The following is a 16,961-nucleotide window of genomic DNA, read 5'->3' as shown; positions in this document are numbered from 1 at the left end:
CTATCATTTACTGGCTCCTCACCATGTAAAATCTTCTATTTTGCTATTTCTCCCATCAAAGATCACAATCTCTTATTTCCTTATAGTACACTCCAAGTGTAGCATTTACTATTTCATCTTCAATATAAGCCAGTCCAGGAGATTGTCTGTGACCACAACGGCTGTGGGTACAGGTCTAAAAATTATTATACAAGTTTTAACCAGTACAAGGAAATGTCATGTTGCAACAATGACAGTCAATGTCCTCAAAACCTCAAAGACTCATTTCTGAGTGACCTTGGTATAAGTCTTTTTTCCCCCGTCTGTGCCCTGTTGATTGTCGCTTCTCCTCTTTGTGACTGCTTCCCCCATCCCCAATAACCCTGTTTTATATATAATTTTATATATATGTAAAATCAGCCTATCATGTGGCAGCATCTCAAGGAGAAGAGCATGCAGGCATGATCAAGAGTTTCAGTTGTTGTTAAGACTATACATTAAAATGGGGAAAAAATGTGATCTATGTGTCTTTGACTATGGAATGATTGTTGGCACCAGATGGGCTGATTTGGGTATTTCAGAAACTTATCTCCTGGTATTTTCACCCTCAACACCCTCCAGTGTTTAGAGAGAATGATGCAAAACACAAAGGGAAAACATCCTCAAGCAGAAGTTCTTTGGACATAAATGCCTTGTTAATGAGAGAGGTCAAAGGAGAATGACCAGACTGTTTCAAACTGACCGAAAGGCAACAGTAACTCAAATGAACATGTGTTACAACTGTGGTGTGCAGACAGCATTTCTGGATGCACATGTTGAAGCTTGAAGCGGATGGGCTACAGCAGTAGAAGATCACAAGCATACACTCAGTGGACACTTCAGATCATAACTGAATAAACTGAGTGTATATGAATCAATGTACCTATCTCAAAATCTCAACATTCAAACTAATCATGTCTGAAAAGCCATATTTGAGAAATCTGTAGAGAGTTTGAGGAGGTAAACAAGAGGGTAGATGAGAGTAAGGTAGTAGATGATGTCTAGATAGACTTTCGCAAGGCCTTTGACTGGTCCTTTATGGCAGGCTGATCAGGATAATTAGGTAGTGTGGGATTGGGGTGGAAGTGGATTGGGTTCATAATTGACTTCAATGTAGAAGGAAGTGAGTAATTGTTCAGGGTTGTTTCTTAGACCGGAAGCCTCCGTCTACTGATGTGCCACAGGAGGTGGGTGCTGGGATCTTAGTTTTTTTGTAATTTGTATAAGCAATTTGGATGTGATTGTATAGGGAAGGTGGTTAGGAAGTCTGTGTAGGATACCCAAGTTGATGGTGTTGAAAATGATTACAGAAAATTACAGGCAGATCTTCATCAGCGAGGCACTTGGGCTGTGAACTGGCCAATGGCTGTCAATCCAAGTAAATGTTAAATATTGCATTTTGAGAGATTAAACAAGGGTAGGACTTTTACAGTAAATGTTAGGTCACCGTGGTGTGTTACAGTATAGAAACACTGAGGAATGCAAATGCATGGTTTCCCGAAAACAGTCTCACAGGAAGATTGAGTGGGAAAGAAGGCATTTGGCATGTTGGTTTTCATCAGTCGGGGCAATAAGTACAGGAGCTGGGAAGTTATGTTGCAGTTCAGAATCAGGATCACAATCAGGCTTGTTATCACCGGCATGCATCCTGAAATCTGTTAACTTGGCAGCAGTAGTTCAATGCCATACATAATATAGAAGAAAAGGAAAAATAACAACAATAAAAACAATAAGTAAATCAATTACAGTATACATATGTTGAATAGATTAAAAATCATGCAAAAGCAGAAATAATATATATTTTAAAAATGTGGTCATGTTCACGGATTCAATGTCCCTTTAGAAGTCTGATGGCAGAGAGGAAAAAGCTGTTTCACAATCACTGAGTGTGTGCCTTTAGGCTTCGGTACCTCCTGCCTGATGGTAACAGTGAGAAACGGGCATGCCCTGAGTGCTGGGGGTCTTTTCTAATGGACACTGCCTTTATGCGATGCCGCTTGCTGAAGATGTCCTGGGGACTTGGTACGCTCGTGCCCAAGATGGAGCTGACTACATTGACGAACCTCTGCAGCTTCTGTCGGTCCTGAGCAGTAGCAACACCCACCCCCCCCCCATACCAGACAGTGAAGCAGCCTGTCAGAATGCTCTCCACAGTACATCTATAGAAGTTTTTGAGTGTTTTTGTTGACATACCAAGTCTCTTCAAACTCCTAATGAAGTGTAGTCACTGTCTTGCCTTCTTCATAGGTATATTGAGATGTTGGGACCAGATTGGGTTATACAGTGTAAGAGATTGGTGGGGCTGTCCTTGGTGTATTGTGTTCAGTTTTGGTAACCCTGTTGCAGGAAAGATGTTATTAAACTTGAATGAGTGTATAAAAGATTTACCAGGATGTTGCCTGGAGTCGGGGCTTGAGTCACAAGGAGAAGTTGCATAGACGAGTAGCTATAGTGTAATGTTATACAGTGGCATATCTAAGATTGGTGTTAAATTCTTGCCACTGCCAATGTCACTTGTTACTCAGTTAAACAGTACTTTTTCTTTTTTATACATTTTTAATGACTTCCATGAAACTTTGGTTAATTGGGCAGCTGCTTAATTGAGCCAAAATGTACTGGTCCTGATGTGAACCAATTAACCAGAATCCACGGTACAACACTTTGCACTGAGATGAATTGAAAGCCATTTGATGATGGTCGTCCCAATTCCTGAGCTAATCAGGATCCTCCTGTAACTTGTGACAACCTTCTTTGCTGATCTCCATTCTCGTCTCTGAGACATGAGGTTATGTGTTCAAGTCAAAGGACAGAAACCAGAGCACTAAAAGCAATGGTGACAACTCAGTCCAGAGCCAAAGGGATCCTGTATTGCAGGAGTTGCTGTGATTTCAGATTGTTTCAGCTGGTTGTAAGCTTCCCAGCTATGACTCTCCACAGTTGCAGAACTTTGATAATTTTGTCATCACAGCCATGTCCTCACTCACTGATTTTGCCACTCTCTGGTTGTATGGGTGAAATTTCTAATGTCTGTGAGTTCACGTACTCTTCTAACTTCTGTACCACCTCTGCAAGCAACTAACCTTTCATCTTCTGCAGAGTGACTACGTTAATGAGTGTACAATCTACTCTGGAGCCTCTTCCTCTGAGTAAAGTTATGTTCCTTCATTTTTGCACTACAGTATTCAATGCCTGTGCCCTCAGTTCTGTCTCCACCTCAGGAATAACACTGGTCTTGGAAAGCTACACTTCCTCACCAAGTCAAACTCCAGGAATTCATTTGCCTTGTTCTACTTCCCATGCTGCCTCTTCTGATTGAGTATCATTTTCTTTCTCTTTCTGTGAAGACAGTGCAGGAATGTTCAAACCCACCTCTGTCTTCACTTTGCTCTCAGTGGGTCCCAGCTGCTGCTCAATCACACTACTTGCACATTTACCTTGAAATCTGTTGGTGGAGCTAAAGCAATTGCTATTGTATATGGGACTTCCACCTGCGGCTCGATGGAGTAATACATAAATTTTGTGGCTGTCTTTAATTCCTCCTTTTCCCCACTTTAAACTTTGAATTTTTAACTTATATTTCTTGGATCTTAGAGAGAAATAGTTGCCATTATGTCATATCCTCTAAGAAGTGGAAAGCAGCTTTTTGAATCCAGCAATGGAAAGGGAAAATCTTTGAAAGCAAAATTAGAAGATATGCCTGTCTGGGCTGAGCATTTGGAACGTGCGTTGAAGGCTCTCAACAACAAAATAGGCAATAACACTTCTGAGTTGACGTCGTTCCGACAGAGTTTGCAGACTATTGAGGAAAATATTATTTCCTTGAATACTGAGTTTAAAGAATTGAAACATCACATTGTGGATATTTCAGCCTGCTTGGAACAGGCTCAACGCAAAATTGTTGATTTAGAGGCGAAGTCTCGTCAGAATAACATTCGAATTGTTGGACTGAAGGAAGGTTCTGAAAGTGGGAATTTATTAGACTATTTTGCCAACTTGTTTCAATCTCTGTTTCCGGATATTCTACCTCAGCCTCCCGATATTGCAAGAGCTCATAGAATTTCCACTTCGAATTCTCAGATTTCAGGTAAAGCTCGGCCAATTTTGGTCAATTTTCTTCGCTTTAAAGTTAAAGATCAAAATGTGCAAGGAAACAGAAAGTTTTTAAATTTAACGGTTCCGGGATCCGTTTTACAAAGACTATCCACAGGAAGTTATGGAACAGCGGATCAAATTTGTTCCAGCTATGAAAATTGCTCATGCAAAGGGACTTTTTCCATTTTCCGTTACCCTGCTCGATTAAAATTATTTCCTATATTCTACTTCTCGTGTTTTTTGGATCCCCAAGCGGCATTGGACTATGCTAATTCTATCGTGGAGTCGGCTGACGTATGAAGGAAATTAGGGTTGCTGAATAATTTTCTGAAAGAAAACAGGCTTTGAAGATTTCTGATATGCTGAAGATATCCTTCAATCGATGAACTATTTAAAGAAGAGGTGAACTTCTTGGTTTGACTAATGAATGACTTTTTTGAAGTCTGTTTGGTATACGGAGTGGATTAACACAGTGGACAAATAGTTAACTGGTTTGATTATCTGCTTCCTTCTACCTTTTCTTTCATTAATTAAGTGATAGTTTTTATAGTTTATATAAACTTTTTCTTATACAGTGAGGAGTGTTTAGAATAGATAATTAGCTTTAGTTTTTTTGTTAAAATTGGGTAGTAAGCTAAAGGAATAATTGCACCATTTTTCTCTTGTTAGAGATTATATTGTTTAGGTTCGATAGTATTGCTTTGACGTCTCTGGAGACCGTTTTTGCATTCCCTAGTTTACTTTCAATGATTAAGTATAAACATCTTTTTTTTTCTTCTCTGCTGGGCTTTCTTATCTTAGGGTCATGTGTTTTCTTTGTAAAGGGGAGGGGGGAATTGGGAGAAAAACTTTTAGATCAGTATTTAAATTGAGCCGCACGCGGAGTTCTGCTTTTTTTCTTTTCTCTCTGGGGATGCATTCCGGCCTTTTCTCTCCTTTTGCCGGATTTCTACCTTTTGGGATGGTGGGAGAATTTGGGGTATTTTTGTATTTTGAGGTTTATTGCGGGAATTTTTTTTCCAGTTTTATTCCCATTGTGGTGTTCCGGAGCAAGCGTGTTTTCTATATGGTTATACACATCACCGCCATCTTTGATTAGCTCGCGATGGTATGCGTGTATTTTCGTGTTTATAACAATATTCTATGGTAGTTAAACAGATAAATGTTATTAGTTGGAACGTACGTGGCTGGAATCACCCTATTAAGTGAAAGAAGAGTTTTAAAATTATTAATCGATTCCAGCCCGATATAATTTTTGTTCAAGAAACGCATAACAGAATGAGCGATCAAAATAGATTTTTTAAAACGTGGAAGAGCCTTCAATATCATGCTACTTGTCAAAATGAAACAAAGGGAGTATCTATTTTTATTAAATCTAATATTTTATTTATCCAAGAAGACATCATCTCAGATATCAATGGTAGATTTTTAATTATTAAGGGAACAATTGTTCTGGTTAATCTACATAGAGCTAATGTAGATGATCCTTTTTTTAAAAATGAATTTGGTTTATTACCAGACTTAAATGCATATATGCTGCTGATGGGAGGTAATTTCAACTGTTGTTTAAATCCTTTGATTGATAAGAGTTCAACCAATTAGCAGATTCCGAGTTGTTCAGCATTAATTATTAATTCCTATTTAATTGATTATGGTTTGGTAGAAATTTGGAGAAATCTGCATCCTAATGATAGAGATTATTCTTTTTATTCACATGTCCATAAAAAATATTGGAGAATTGGTTATTTTATAGCTGATTTCCAATTTTTGTCCAAAGTTCAGAAATGTGAATATAGAAACATAGAAACATAGAAAATAGGTGCAGGAGTAGGCCATTCGGCCCTTCGAGCCTGCACCGCCATTTATTATGATCATGGCTGATCATCCAACTCAGAACCCCGCCCCAGCCTTCCCTCCATACCCCCTGACCCCCATAGCCACAAGGGCCATATCTAACTCCCTCTTAAATATAGCCAATGAATTGGCCTCAACTGTTTCCTGTGGCAGAGAATTCCACAGATTCACCACTCTCTGTGTGAAGTAGTTTTTCCTAATCTTGGTCCTAAAAGGCTTCCCCTCTATCCTCAAACTGTGACCCCTCGTTCTGGACTTCCCCAACATCGGGAATAATCTTCCTGCATCTAGCCTGTCCAATCCCTTTAGGATCTTATACGTTTCAATCAGATCCCCCCTCAATCTTCTAAATTTCAACGAGTACAAGCCCAGTTCATCCAGTCTTTCATCATATGAAAGTCCTGCCATCCCAGGAATCAATCTGGTGAACCTTCTTTGTACTCCCTCTATGGCAAGGATGTCTTTCCTCAGATTAGGGGACCAAAACTGCACACAATACCCCAGGTGTGGTCTCACTAAGGCCTTGTACAACTGCAGTAGTACCTCCCTGCTCCTGTACTCGAATCCTCTCGCTATAAATGCCAGCATACCATTCGCCTTTTTCACCGCCTGCTGTACCTGCATGCCCACTTTCAATGACTGGTGTATAATGACACCCAGGTCTCATTGCACCTCCCCTTTTCCTAATCGGCCACCATTCAGATAATAATCTGTTTTCCTATTTTTGCCACCAAAGTGGATAACTTCACATTTATCCACATTAAATTGCATCTGCCATGAATTTGCCCACTCACCTAACCTATCCAAGTCACCCTGCATCCTCTTAGATAATATGATGCTATTGCTGTCTCGGATTATGCACCCTTAAGCTTAACTTTTGAATTGAATGATGTTAGTAATGTAAACTTGCCTTGGCATTTTCCAGAAAAATTATTACAAAGTTCGGGCTTCGTCAAATTTATAGAGATTCAGGTAAAAGATTTTTTATTTTTAATGATACGGGAGATGTGTCAAAATTGATTATATGGGATACATTTAAAGCATATTTGCCAGGTCAGATAATCTCCTATTTGGCTAAGCTTAAGAAACAGATGAAAATAGAGTTAGATAGGATTTCAAAACAAATTAAAGACTTGGATAACACTTATGCAGTTTCTCCTAATATTGATTTATTTAAACAAAGGGTTGAACTTCAATCACAATATAATTTACTATTAACTTACCCTATTGAAAGAAATTTGCTTAAATTAAAAAGTCAATTTTATGTGTTTGGAGATAAAAGTAATAAGCTATTAGCTTCCCAACTAAAGGTAGTTAGAGCTAAAGGACAAATTTTAAAAATCCGTAAGAGAAATGGTAGTTTAGCTTGTAATTAAGAAGATAGTAATCAAGCTTTTCAAGATTATTACAGTGAACTCTATAAATCTCAGTTTCCAGCTGATTCTTCTAAAATGTATGCCTTTTTACAAAAGATTGATTTTCCTAGAATATCTGTTGAAGGTCAACAAATTCTTGATACTCTTTTTACTGATAGAGAAATTCAGAAAGCTATTCTTTCAATGCAATCTGGTGAAGCTCCTGGACTGGATGGTTTTTCTGTAGGATTTTACAAAAAAAATTGAAGATTTGCTTACTCCTTATATGTTGGAAAGCTTTAAGATTCTTTTTGTTAGGAGAGTTACCTTCCACATTTTATGAAGCTTCTATCTCTTTAATTCTTAAGAAAGATAAAGACCCTATAGATTGTGCTTCATATAGATCTATCTCATTATTAAATGTGGATGCTAAAATTCTTTCAAAAATAATAGCTAATCAGTTGGAGAATATACTAGGTAAAATTATTTCTCAGGACTAAACAGGTTTTATAAAAGGCCGTTATTCCTTTTCTAACACTTGGAGACTGTTAACTGTTATATACTCATCCCTCTCGAAAACTCCCCAATGTGTTGTTTCCCTTGAAGCTGAAAAGGCATTTGATAGAGTTGAATGGAAATATTTATTTAACGTTTTAGAGAAATTTAGCTTTGGTACTAATTTTAATAAGTGGATTGGAATGATATATAAAAGCCCTATTGCCACTGTTATTACTGATACCCACAGATCCCCCTTTTTTCGACTTCCGCGGGGTACGAGACAAGGATGTCCGTTAAATCCTTTGTTATTTAATTTGGTGCTGGAATCTTTGGCTATTGCACTTCATGAAGCTAAAGATATTCAAAGAATTTCCATAAATGGGACTATTCATAAGATTTCCCTTTATGCTGATGATTTATGTTTCAAATCCTGAAGAATCGATTCCTAGTTTATTGAAATTATTAAATGAATTTGGAAAGTTTTCAGGATATAAACTAAACCCGCATAAAAGTGAATTATTTTCTTTAAATGATTATGCTTCTATATATGATGACATTCCTTTTAAAGTTACGGATTCTTCTAAATATTTAGGTATTATCATCACTAAAAATTATGGAGATCTTCATAGAGCTAATTTAGTTCCCTTAGTGGATTTTATGAAGCAATTATTTTCTAGATGGAATCCACTTACACTTTTATTAGTCGGTTGAATTCAAGCAGTTAAAATGATGATCTTACCAAAATTTTTATATGTATTTCAAAGTATTCCTTTTTTTTATCTAAGAAGTTTTTTGATCAGGTTGACTCTATTATTTTATCTTTTGTTTGGAATAATAAAAGACCAAGCATTGGAAAATGCCATTAACAAAAATTAAAAAAGGATGGAGGTCTTGCTTTGCCTAATTTAAGAACGTATTATTGGGCGGTTAATTTACGTTATGCATGTTCTTGGTTATATTGGACCGATAAAAATGAACGACCACCATGGGTTGATCTGGAATTGAAAACTGTGAAACTATTTTACTTAAATTCGTTATTAGGAGCTTCTTTACCTGTACAACTGGCCAAAATTTCCATTTTAAATATAAATCATATGATTAAACAGTCATTACGAATGTGCTACCAGTTTCATAAGTTTCTTAATCTTAAAAAATTTAACCCTTATAGTTTAATTTATCAAAACTATTTATTTAAATCTTCACTTAGCGATCCTACCTTTTCTCTTTGGAGGAATAAAGGAATTTATTCCTTTATGGATCTGTTTCAAGAAGGCCGACTGATGTCCTTTGAGAAATTAGTAATTAAATATTCTCTCTCATACTCACACTTTTTGCAATATCTTCAGGGCAGACATTTTTACAACAATATTTAAGTAATTTTCCATATATACAAGATTCTGACCTGTTAGACATTATTTTAAAAATCAACACTTTAGTGAAGGTTTCATTGGGAAAAATTATAATTTACTATTACAACAGGATAATTATCCTTTAATTAAGATTAAGCAAGATTGGGAAAGAGAGTTTAACAATGGCCTTGATAACAGAGGATTGGTTGCGAATTTTGAAGTTGGTTAACTCTTCTTCGATTTGCGCCGGTCACTCTCTAATTCAATTTAAAATTGTACATCGTTATTATTTGACAAAGGAGAGACTGTCTAAAATATTTCCTAATGTTAATAGTCAGTGTGACAGATGTAAAACTGAGATAGCTACATTGACACATATGTCTTGGTCGTGTTCTATATTGAAACAGTTTTGGAAATCTATTTTTTCTACAATTTCTAAAGCTTTAAAAAATAATTTACAACCTAATAAATTGACAGTTTTGTTTGGTATAATTCCTCAATATATTTATGGTATTTCTATATCAGACCAACACGTAATTACATTTGTCACATTACTGGCTAGAAGGGCTATTTTATCAAAATGGAAAGATGCTTCTGCTCCCACTTGGATACAATGGTTCTCTCAGGTGATGCTATGTCTTAGTTTGGAAAAAATCAGAAGTTGAACTTTTGATCCTCGATTTGACTTTGAGAAAAGGTGGGGCTTTTTTACCCACTACTATCATTTGATTTAAGTTAATTAAAGATAGTTCCCTTCTGATTCTTGGGTAAATGGATTTGGTTGGCGGATTGATGTCTTTTTTTTATGGAAGCTTGTATGGTGTATAGCTCTGGGTTTGTGCTCCAAATGGTTTTTTCCCTCACTTTTTTGTTAGTAGGATTTTTTTTTGTTTTAGTTAGTAGGGGTTTTTTTTTCCTTCTTTTTTCCAAAAAAAAGTAGCTTTAACTGTTTTTTTTATTATTATTATTGATATACTGTTTAGCTTGGTTGATAGTTGAACTCATATTATACATATTGATATGTTGACTTGATTATTTTAATATATTTTTGTTGTTGATTTTCAATAATAATTAATAAAAAGATTTAAAAATGAAATGTATATGGTTCTTTTCTCCATTCCATGAGTCTCTACCTTGCCACCCCCCTCTCTCTCTCTTTAGCTTGTCCACTTTCTCCCTCAGTAATCACCTTTTATTTAAACTGAGCAGGAGGAAGAGCAAGATGCCGTTCACCTGCAGGCAGCCTGGCTCCCCCTGCTGGTGAGGCAGCACCACGACAATGAAAGGCAGGTAAACACAGTGAAGGGCAGGACTCACTCTTTTCACCTTTTCATTTTCTCCATGTATTAATCTCTCTCCCTCTCTTTCTGAATATCCCTTCATCCCTTTATGCCTGTTTCCCTGTCTTTCTCTCTCTCAGTCTTGCTCTCTCCCACTCTCTCGTCTCTCAGTCATGATTTATTTCTATCTCTCTTTCTTGCTCTCTCCCACTCTCTTGTCTCAGTCAAGATTTCATGATTTATCTCTGTCTCTCTTTCTCTGTTGCTTCTACTCTTGGAACAATACAGAACTGGAGACAGTTCTATGAGAAATGTTCCCTCTAATTTTTAGTAGTCAGTATGTGCAAAAATCTTACGTTGTACTAATTTCTTTCATGTGACAAAAGTATGTGTGCACTGAATGCCCACATGGCACAGTTTATGGGGTGTTCTGACATTCTGGGACATTTTGAGGCTAAGGTGAATCCATTATTAAAGATCCTCATCACCCTGGCCATGCTGCTGCCATCAGATAGAAGGTACAGATGCATCAGTACATTCAACAACAGTCACTAGCCCTCAATCATCAGGCTCTTGAACAAAAGAGGATAATGACACTCATCAATTGAGATGTTCCCACAACCAATGATCTCACTTTAAGGACACTTTATCTTGCTATTTCATGCTCCTGTTTATTTATTGCTAATTATTTACATGTCTTGGAGATCAATAAAGTGTATAAATCACCAGGTTCTGGGAACATTCTTGTTGAGTGCTGTTGGAGAAGATTTTTGGGGTAGAATTCACTCACACGTTGAAGAACATGGGTTCATTTAGGAGAGTCAACAAGCTGGAGTAAACTATTTGAGGAAAATGAATAGACAGGGAATGGAAGGATATGAATTGGAGGAAACAATTATTTAATCTGGCATTATACTGAGCAGCTGTACTGTTCTCAGTTATTTTCCTCCTCCAGACACCCCCTGCTGGTTAACTGCTGATAAACCAGCACAACTCAATAAACTGCACCTCTCCCCTTTGGCTTAAACTTCACGAAACTAGAGTACGGAGTTCGGGGTTATGCTTGGGGATGTAGATTTTCAGTAGAAAAAACTAAACTTTATTGTTCACCAGAAAAAGAATTGAGGTTGGGCAGAAGTTAAAGATGTGTGGGATTGAATTAGAAAGGATTGGATCATTTAAATTTCTGGGAGTTATATTGGATTCACGATTAACATGGGCAGACCACATCAGGAAAGTTGAGGAGAAATGTAAAAAAGTAATAAATGTGATGAGATGTTTGACTGGTAGGGAATAGGGAGCAAGTTGTTCAATGTTGAAGAGAGTGTATGTGGCTATAGTAAGATCTGTGTTGGACTACGGAAATATAGCATATGGATCAGCGGCTAGGTCTCTTATAAGGAAACTGGATGTGATTCAGGCTCAAGCTTTGAGAGTGTGCAGTGAGGCTTTTAAAACATCACCAGAATCAGCCCTACAGGTAGAAATGGGAATAATGCCTTTGGAACTAAGAAGGATGCAACTGATGGCAAACTACTGGGCTAATTTGCAGGGGCAGAATGATTCTCACCCTGCTAAAGCAGTGTTGCAGGAGTGCTGGGAAAATGGGAGGTTTCAGAGGGCTAACTTTAGTCGGGTAGGGAATGATGTTGCTAAGGAATGTGGAGTGTTTGATCTAAGGATAAGTCCTTCAGTAGTTTATCCAGTTGTAGCTCCATGGAAGCTTGTATGGCCTGACATAGACTGGCATTTGTTAGAGGTAAAAAGGAAAGGAAGATATAAAACAGATTTGGTAAATGCATTTAACTGTCATGTGATGGAAAAATATAGTGATTACACTCACATTTATAGGGACGGTGCGAAGGAACCTGAAGCAGGAGTGACAGGGTTTGGGGTGGCTATACCAGCAAAAGAAATTGGAATTGGCAGAAGAACATGTAATAAGTTAGGGGTGTATACAGTGGAGATGCTGGCAGTGTTGGTTGCATTGCGGTGGTTGGAGAAAGCTAGACAATTCAAAGTGTTGATATGCTCAGATTCATTCTCAGTTCTAGCAAGTTTAAGATCTTTTCACTCAAACAGTTGGCAAGATGTACTTTATGAAGTCCTTCAGTTAGTCGCAAGAATTGCAAATCAGGGAGGTCAGGTAAAATTTCTATGGGTTCCAGCACATGTAGGGGTGAAGGGGAATGAGAGGGTGGATGAGTTGGCAAAGAGGGCGTTAAAGAAAGAAAATATAGAAATGCACATTAGTATCAGTAAAGCAGAGGTTAAGTGTGTAATCTGGGAAAAAATCAACCAAATGTGGCAAGAAAGATGGGACCGGGAGGGGAAAGGAAGGCATTTATATCAAATACAAAAGAGTGTTGCAGGTACTAGGGTAGGTAGTGGATACAGAAGAGAGGAAACTGTGTGGACTAGGTTAAGGCTGGGGCATTGTGCATTAAACAAAACATTGAAAATGATAGGGAAACACCAGACAGGATTGTGTGAGGAATGTCAGGAAGAGGAGTCAGTAGAACATGTAGTTCTGAGTTGCAGGAAGAATGGGATACAGAGAGAGATGATGAGAATTAAACTAAAGGAATTGAGTGTAGGAATTCACATTAAAAGGGTTGCTGGACATGGGTGAGAGAGCACAGGTTCAGATATTTTTAGCTTTCTTAAGGGGTACAGGAGTTTTTTATAGGATATGATGGATAAGCAGGAATAGGGTACTAGGATGGCCAAAGATGGGAGGATAAAGTGTAGGTTTGTGTGTGTGTGTGTGTGTGTGTGTGTGTGTGTGTGTGTGTGTGATTGGGTGAAGGGATTTAGAATGTAAGTCTATTGGACACTCCGGAGCAGAAGGTGGCGATAATGCACCATGAAGCTGGGTGCCAACTGCCGTAAAACTAGACGGAGAGAGAAAGAGAGAGAGAAAGGGAGAGAGAGAGAGTATGGAGTTCATAACCACTCATGAAACATGAACATAACCAGTACTAACTTCTGTACTGTATTGTATTGTATAGTATTGTGTCGTATTGTATTGTGTCATCTGTTAAGTTTTGTAGCTTCAAAACATTAAACTAATTCAGAGAAATTCACGGGAATCTGAAAGTATAGGGTTGCTGGAGTTTACATTAAGTGAGGTGTATCTGTATCAGGTGGTAGCATGATGACGTTTCTATTTAACATATTTTACATATATCCCTAAACTAACTTTCTTAAGGAACAAAAAAGCTTAATCAACTGATATGTACAAGATTACAAAATATTATTGAAATATCAAATATACAACACTCCTCCCTGCTTAATTATAAATTCTAGTTCAATAGAATGCAACTCAATGATTGTACACAATATACTATATGATATATAATACAGTACACTATATAATATACACAGTATATTACACAATGCAACCATTATATACAGATATCCACAGCTAACTAAATTTTAAATTGTCTCATTCTAACTTAAATATTTAAATGCTGTGGAGAATTTCTTACTCTTGTGGGATAACATCTTCCCAACAAGGGAGATCACTCTGTTTGACAGGTGAGAATTGCAGCTGAAAAAAACTCTCAGTTTTTGGGGCCTCCTCCATGGTGGTTTTAGGAGTTGATTCTGAAGTTGCAGGAAGTGGTTCTGAGAGTTCTGGACAACTTTCTTGTCCTTTTCTCTCTCTGGATCTACCTCAATCCCTTCCTTTTTCTTTCTCACATTCCTTCTCTCTTTCTCAATCACATTTGTTCACTCTATCCCTTCCCTCCTTTTTCTTCTTCCAGTTTGTTATCTTGATCTTGGGGAGGTGCATTCAGTTCACTGGAGTTTTCTCTTATTAATAGTTTTTATTGCTCCCTTTATGATCTGATCTCTCCTTTCAGCTTCCACATCCACAACATCATCTGACAAACTCTTTGTTTTTGTATCTCCATTAACTCCTTTCTTTTTGGCCTTCCATTCATCCAGGTGGGCTTTGGTCTTTTTATCTACCTTTACAAGCAGTATTTTGTCTCCCCACTTGAAGTCAATAACCTTAATGTATACAAAGTAGATTCTGATTCCTTCTACTCACAAAAGCCAAATGCTTGCAACTTTCCAAAAACTCCTTGAATGCTCTTCAAGCTTAAAACCAAGCCACACTTCGCGAGTAACTGCCCGATTAACATATCAGAAACTTTGTCAGATATGTAGCCTACAAAAACTGTTGTAGTCCGACAACTGATTTCATCACTTTAACAGTTCCTCTAAGTAGCACGGTCCTTCTTTGATCCAACGTGTTTTCCAACCAGAGGCACAGAGGATGGCACCAACACTTGTTGGGCAATGGTTCATGGTGTTCAGCATGGAGAAAGTTGTGGCATCATCCTGTACGTTTCTTTAAGTTGGCTTTAGTGTAAGAGATGTGGCATGCAAACAGTGAATTAATCTACCATGAAGTTATACTTGCCTCAGCTTTTCACATCCCCATAGTCATAGTCATACTTTATTGATCCTGGGCGAAATTGGTTTTCATTACAGTTGCACCATAAATAATTAAATAGTAATAAAACCATAAATAATTAAATAGTAATATGTAAATTATGCTGGTCCTGTTATTTCCACAGACAAGCTCAATGTGGCTGGTTGGTTGTTGTGGTTTCAAGGCTTCATGGTCCAGTGCCATTCTCGTAGTTATCTAATTTTTTCATCAACATTATGGAGATTAGCGCTCTTTTTGAAACTACAAATTGACATTTTAACTTTTTCTCTTCCCTGGGCAGTGCATTTATTTTTGTCTGCCCAACACGCTCTTTGTATGTGATTTGCTTTGTTGTATATTCTGCAAGTTCTGGGGAAGAGGACCAATAAGATCCACATTGACATGGTCAAACCGTCACTCAGGGCCTTTAAAAGGTGCCAATGTTGTCTGAACATGAAAGTTAATTTTTGCTTGCTGGCATTCCACACAGGCTGTGGTCCAATCACGCACATCTTTTCTAATGCTGTGCCTCACTAACGCCAGTGCAACTTGTTTCTGTGAGGCCTTCTGGACTGGATGCAAGGGGCCATGAAAGGTGTTGAAAACAGTCTGCCTCCAGTTTACAAACACTATAGGGCAAGAGAGACCGGTTGAGGCATTGCGCAGGAGAGAAACCCCAGTTTCTACAACTTAGTGTCAGCCAACCGCAGGCCTGTGACTGCGAGAAACCCAGGAGCTATTCAACCGGCGTACAATACCAAGTCTTCCCTTGTTGGAAATTTCAGTCGCTGCAGTTACCAGCCTTTCTGGGTCCAATCTATGCACGTGGACTTGGCCTGGTGAGGAGTTGTGGAAATGTGGTACTCGACCCCATGTTTCGTGACTGCAGTGGGCTTGGTGAGGTTTGGGAATTGACCCAATAGTCCAGTAAACTCACAAGTGGTGATGCATGCGCTTGACAAAGTTGTTGTGGAGAACTTAATTGGGGACAGGATATTGACCCAAAGTCCTTGATGGAGGATATTGACCAAAGTCCATCTACATGCTGGCAGCGCTCAAGATTGACTAACAGTCCTTGGGCACACAGGAAATCTGTACTGAGCAGAGCCCTAGCCACTTCAGCCAGGATGGTCCCATGTGTAATGTCGCCCACCGACCCATCGCATCCCGTAAGTCTGGATCCTGCTGCCGTTAGCAGCCTCCAGCGAGGGTTTGTCGCTATTTGCTTCTCATCAATAGGCGATACAGGCAGCACACTCACTGGAACACCCATGTCACAGGGGAAGTGTCGCCCTGAAAGGGTGTCTGTAATGAACAATACAGACAACTGAAAGCTAAAACCCATCATGTTCACAGATCTCTGATGTCCCAATGCGGTGGCACTGCCGAAGCTTCACGGCAGTCAGCACGTCGGAGTATTCATACCAAAGCGAGCGTGGTAAAAACACAGTCAGGGATTGTCTGTTTGGAGGCCTTGCTGACCGGTTTTATTGAGGCAAGGAAAGGAGGAGGAATTATGCACCTCTGCAGGGCTGAGTGCAGACTGTCCACCATTTTAACAAGCCTCCCTTGAGCCTTTCAAGGTTGCATTAGCAAGGACTATGCAAACTTGATTAGGCACTTGCTACATGAAGAGTTCTTTAAAATAAAGCAAGGATGGTGATTTCTCAGGAGAGAAAGCGTGTGGTCCATTCACTCCAACAGCTTAGCATAACAGAGGATGGGCAAGGAGAGCAGCTGTTCAACACGCTCAGGCTCCGATAGTCCAAAAAGGTGAAAGGTAAGTTTTCAGCGATTGGTATTTATCATGCTCAGGTGGGTGTTCAAGTAGACTCACCACTCTTGCAGCCATGGAGTTGCTGAATGTACTAACACACAGAAATATTTGGTGTTGTCGGGGTTTTCTCACCAAGCGGGGGCCTCGGCATGTATAAAAAATTGACGGAGTCTTTCTCCCAAAACTCCAGCAAATTCAAAACAGCTGCATTGGCCGACATGTTCAATAACTCAGGAATTGCCCAATAGCATCATAGTTACCGATGTGGGTTTTCAAAAATAAAACCCAGGC

At 38.6% G+C, this 16,961-nt stretch overlaps 2 protein-coding genes across 2 annotated transcripts in view; one reads left to right on the top strand and one right to left on the bottom strand.

The window, feature by feature from the left end:
- LOC140186622 (snaclec coagulation factor IX/factor X-binding protein subunit B3-like) overlaps positions 1 to 14,576 on the bottom strand; it is a 34,937-nt gene extending 20,361 nt beyond the window's left edge. The window contains exon 1 of the mRNA XM_072240977.1: positions 14,507 to 14,576. The gene's annotated coding sequence lies outside the window, so the exon portion shown is untranslated. The remainder of the gene's footprint in view (positions 1 to 14,506) is intronic.
- The window catches only part of LOC140186623 (lectin-like), a 54,314-nt gene continuing 40,888 nt past the window's right edge, over positions 3,536 to 16,961 (top strand). Inside the window, exons 1-2 of the mRNA XM_072240979.1 lie at positions 3,536 to 6,936; positions 10,376 to 10,452. Of these exons, the coding sequence (XP_072097080.1) occupies positions 10,446 to 10,452 (7 nt within the window). The 5' untranslated portion in view covers positions 3,536 to 6,936; positions 10,376 to 10,445. The remainder of the gene's footprint in view (positions 6,937 to 10,375; positions 10,453 to 16,961) is intronic.

Source organism: Mobula birostris, chromosome 23, assembly GCF_030028105.1.
Source record: "Mobula birostris isolate sMobBir1 chromosome 23, sMobBir1.hap1, whole genome shotgun sequence".
Classification (NCBI taxonomy): Eukaryota; Metazoa; Chordata; class Chondrichthyes; order Myliobatiformes; family Myliobatidae; genus Mobula; species Mobula birostris.
The sequence above is the reverse complement of the archived record's forward strand: the minus strand, read 5'-3'. Positions and strand labels throughout refer to the sequence as shown.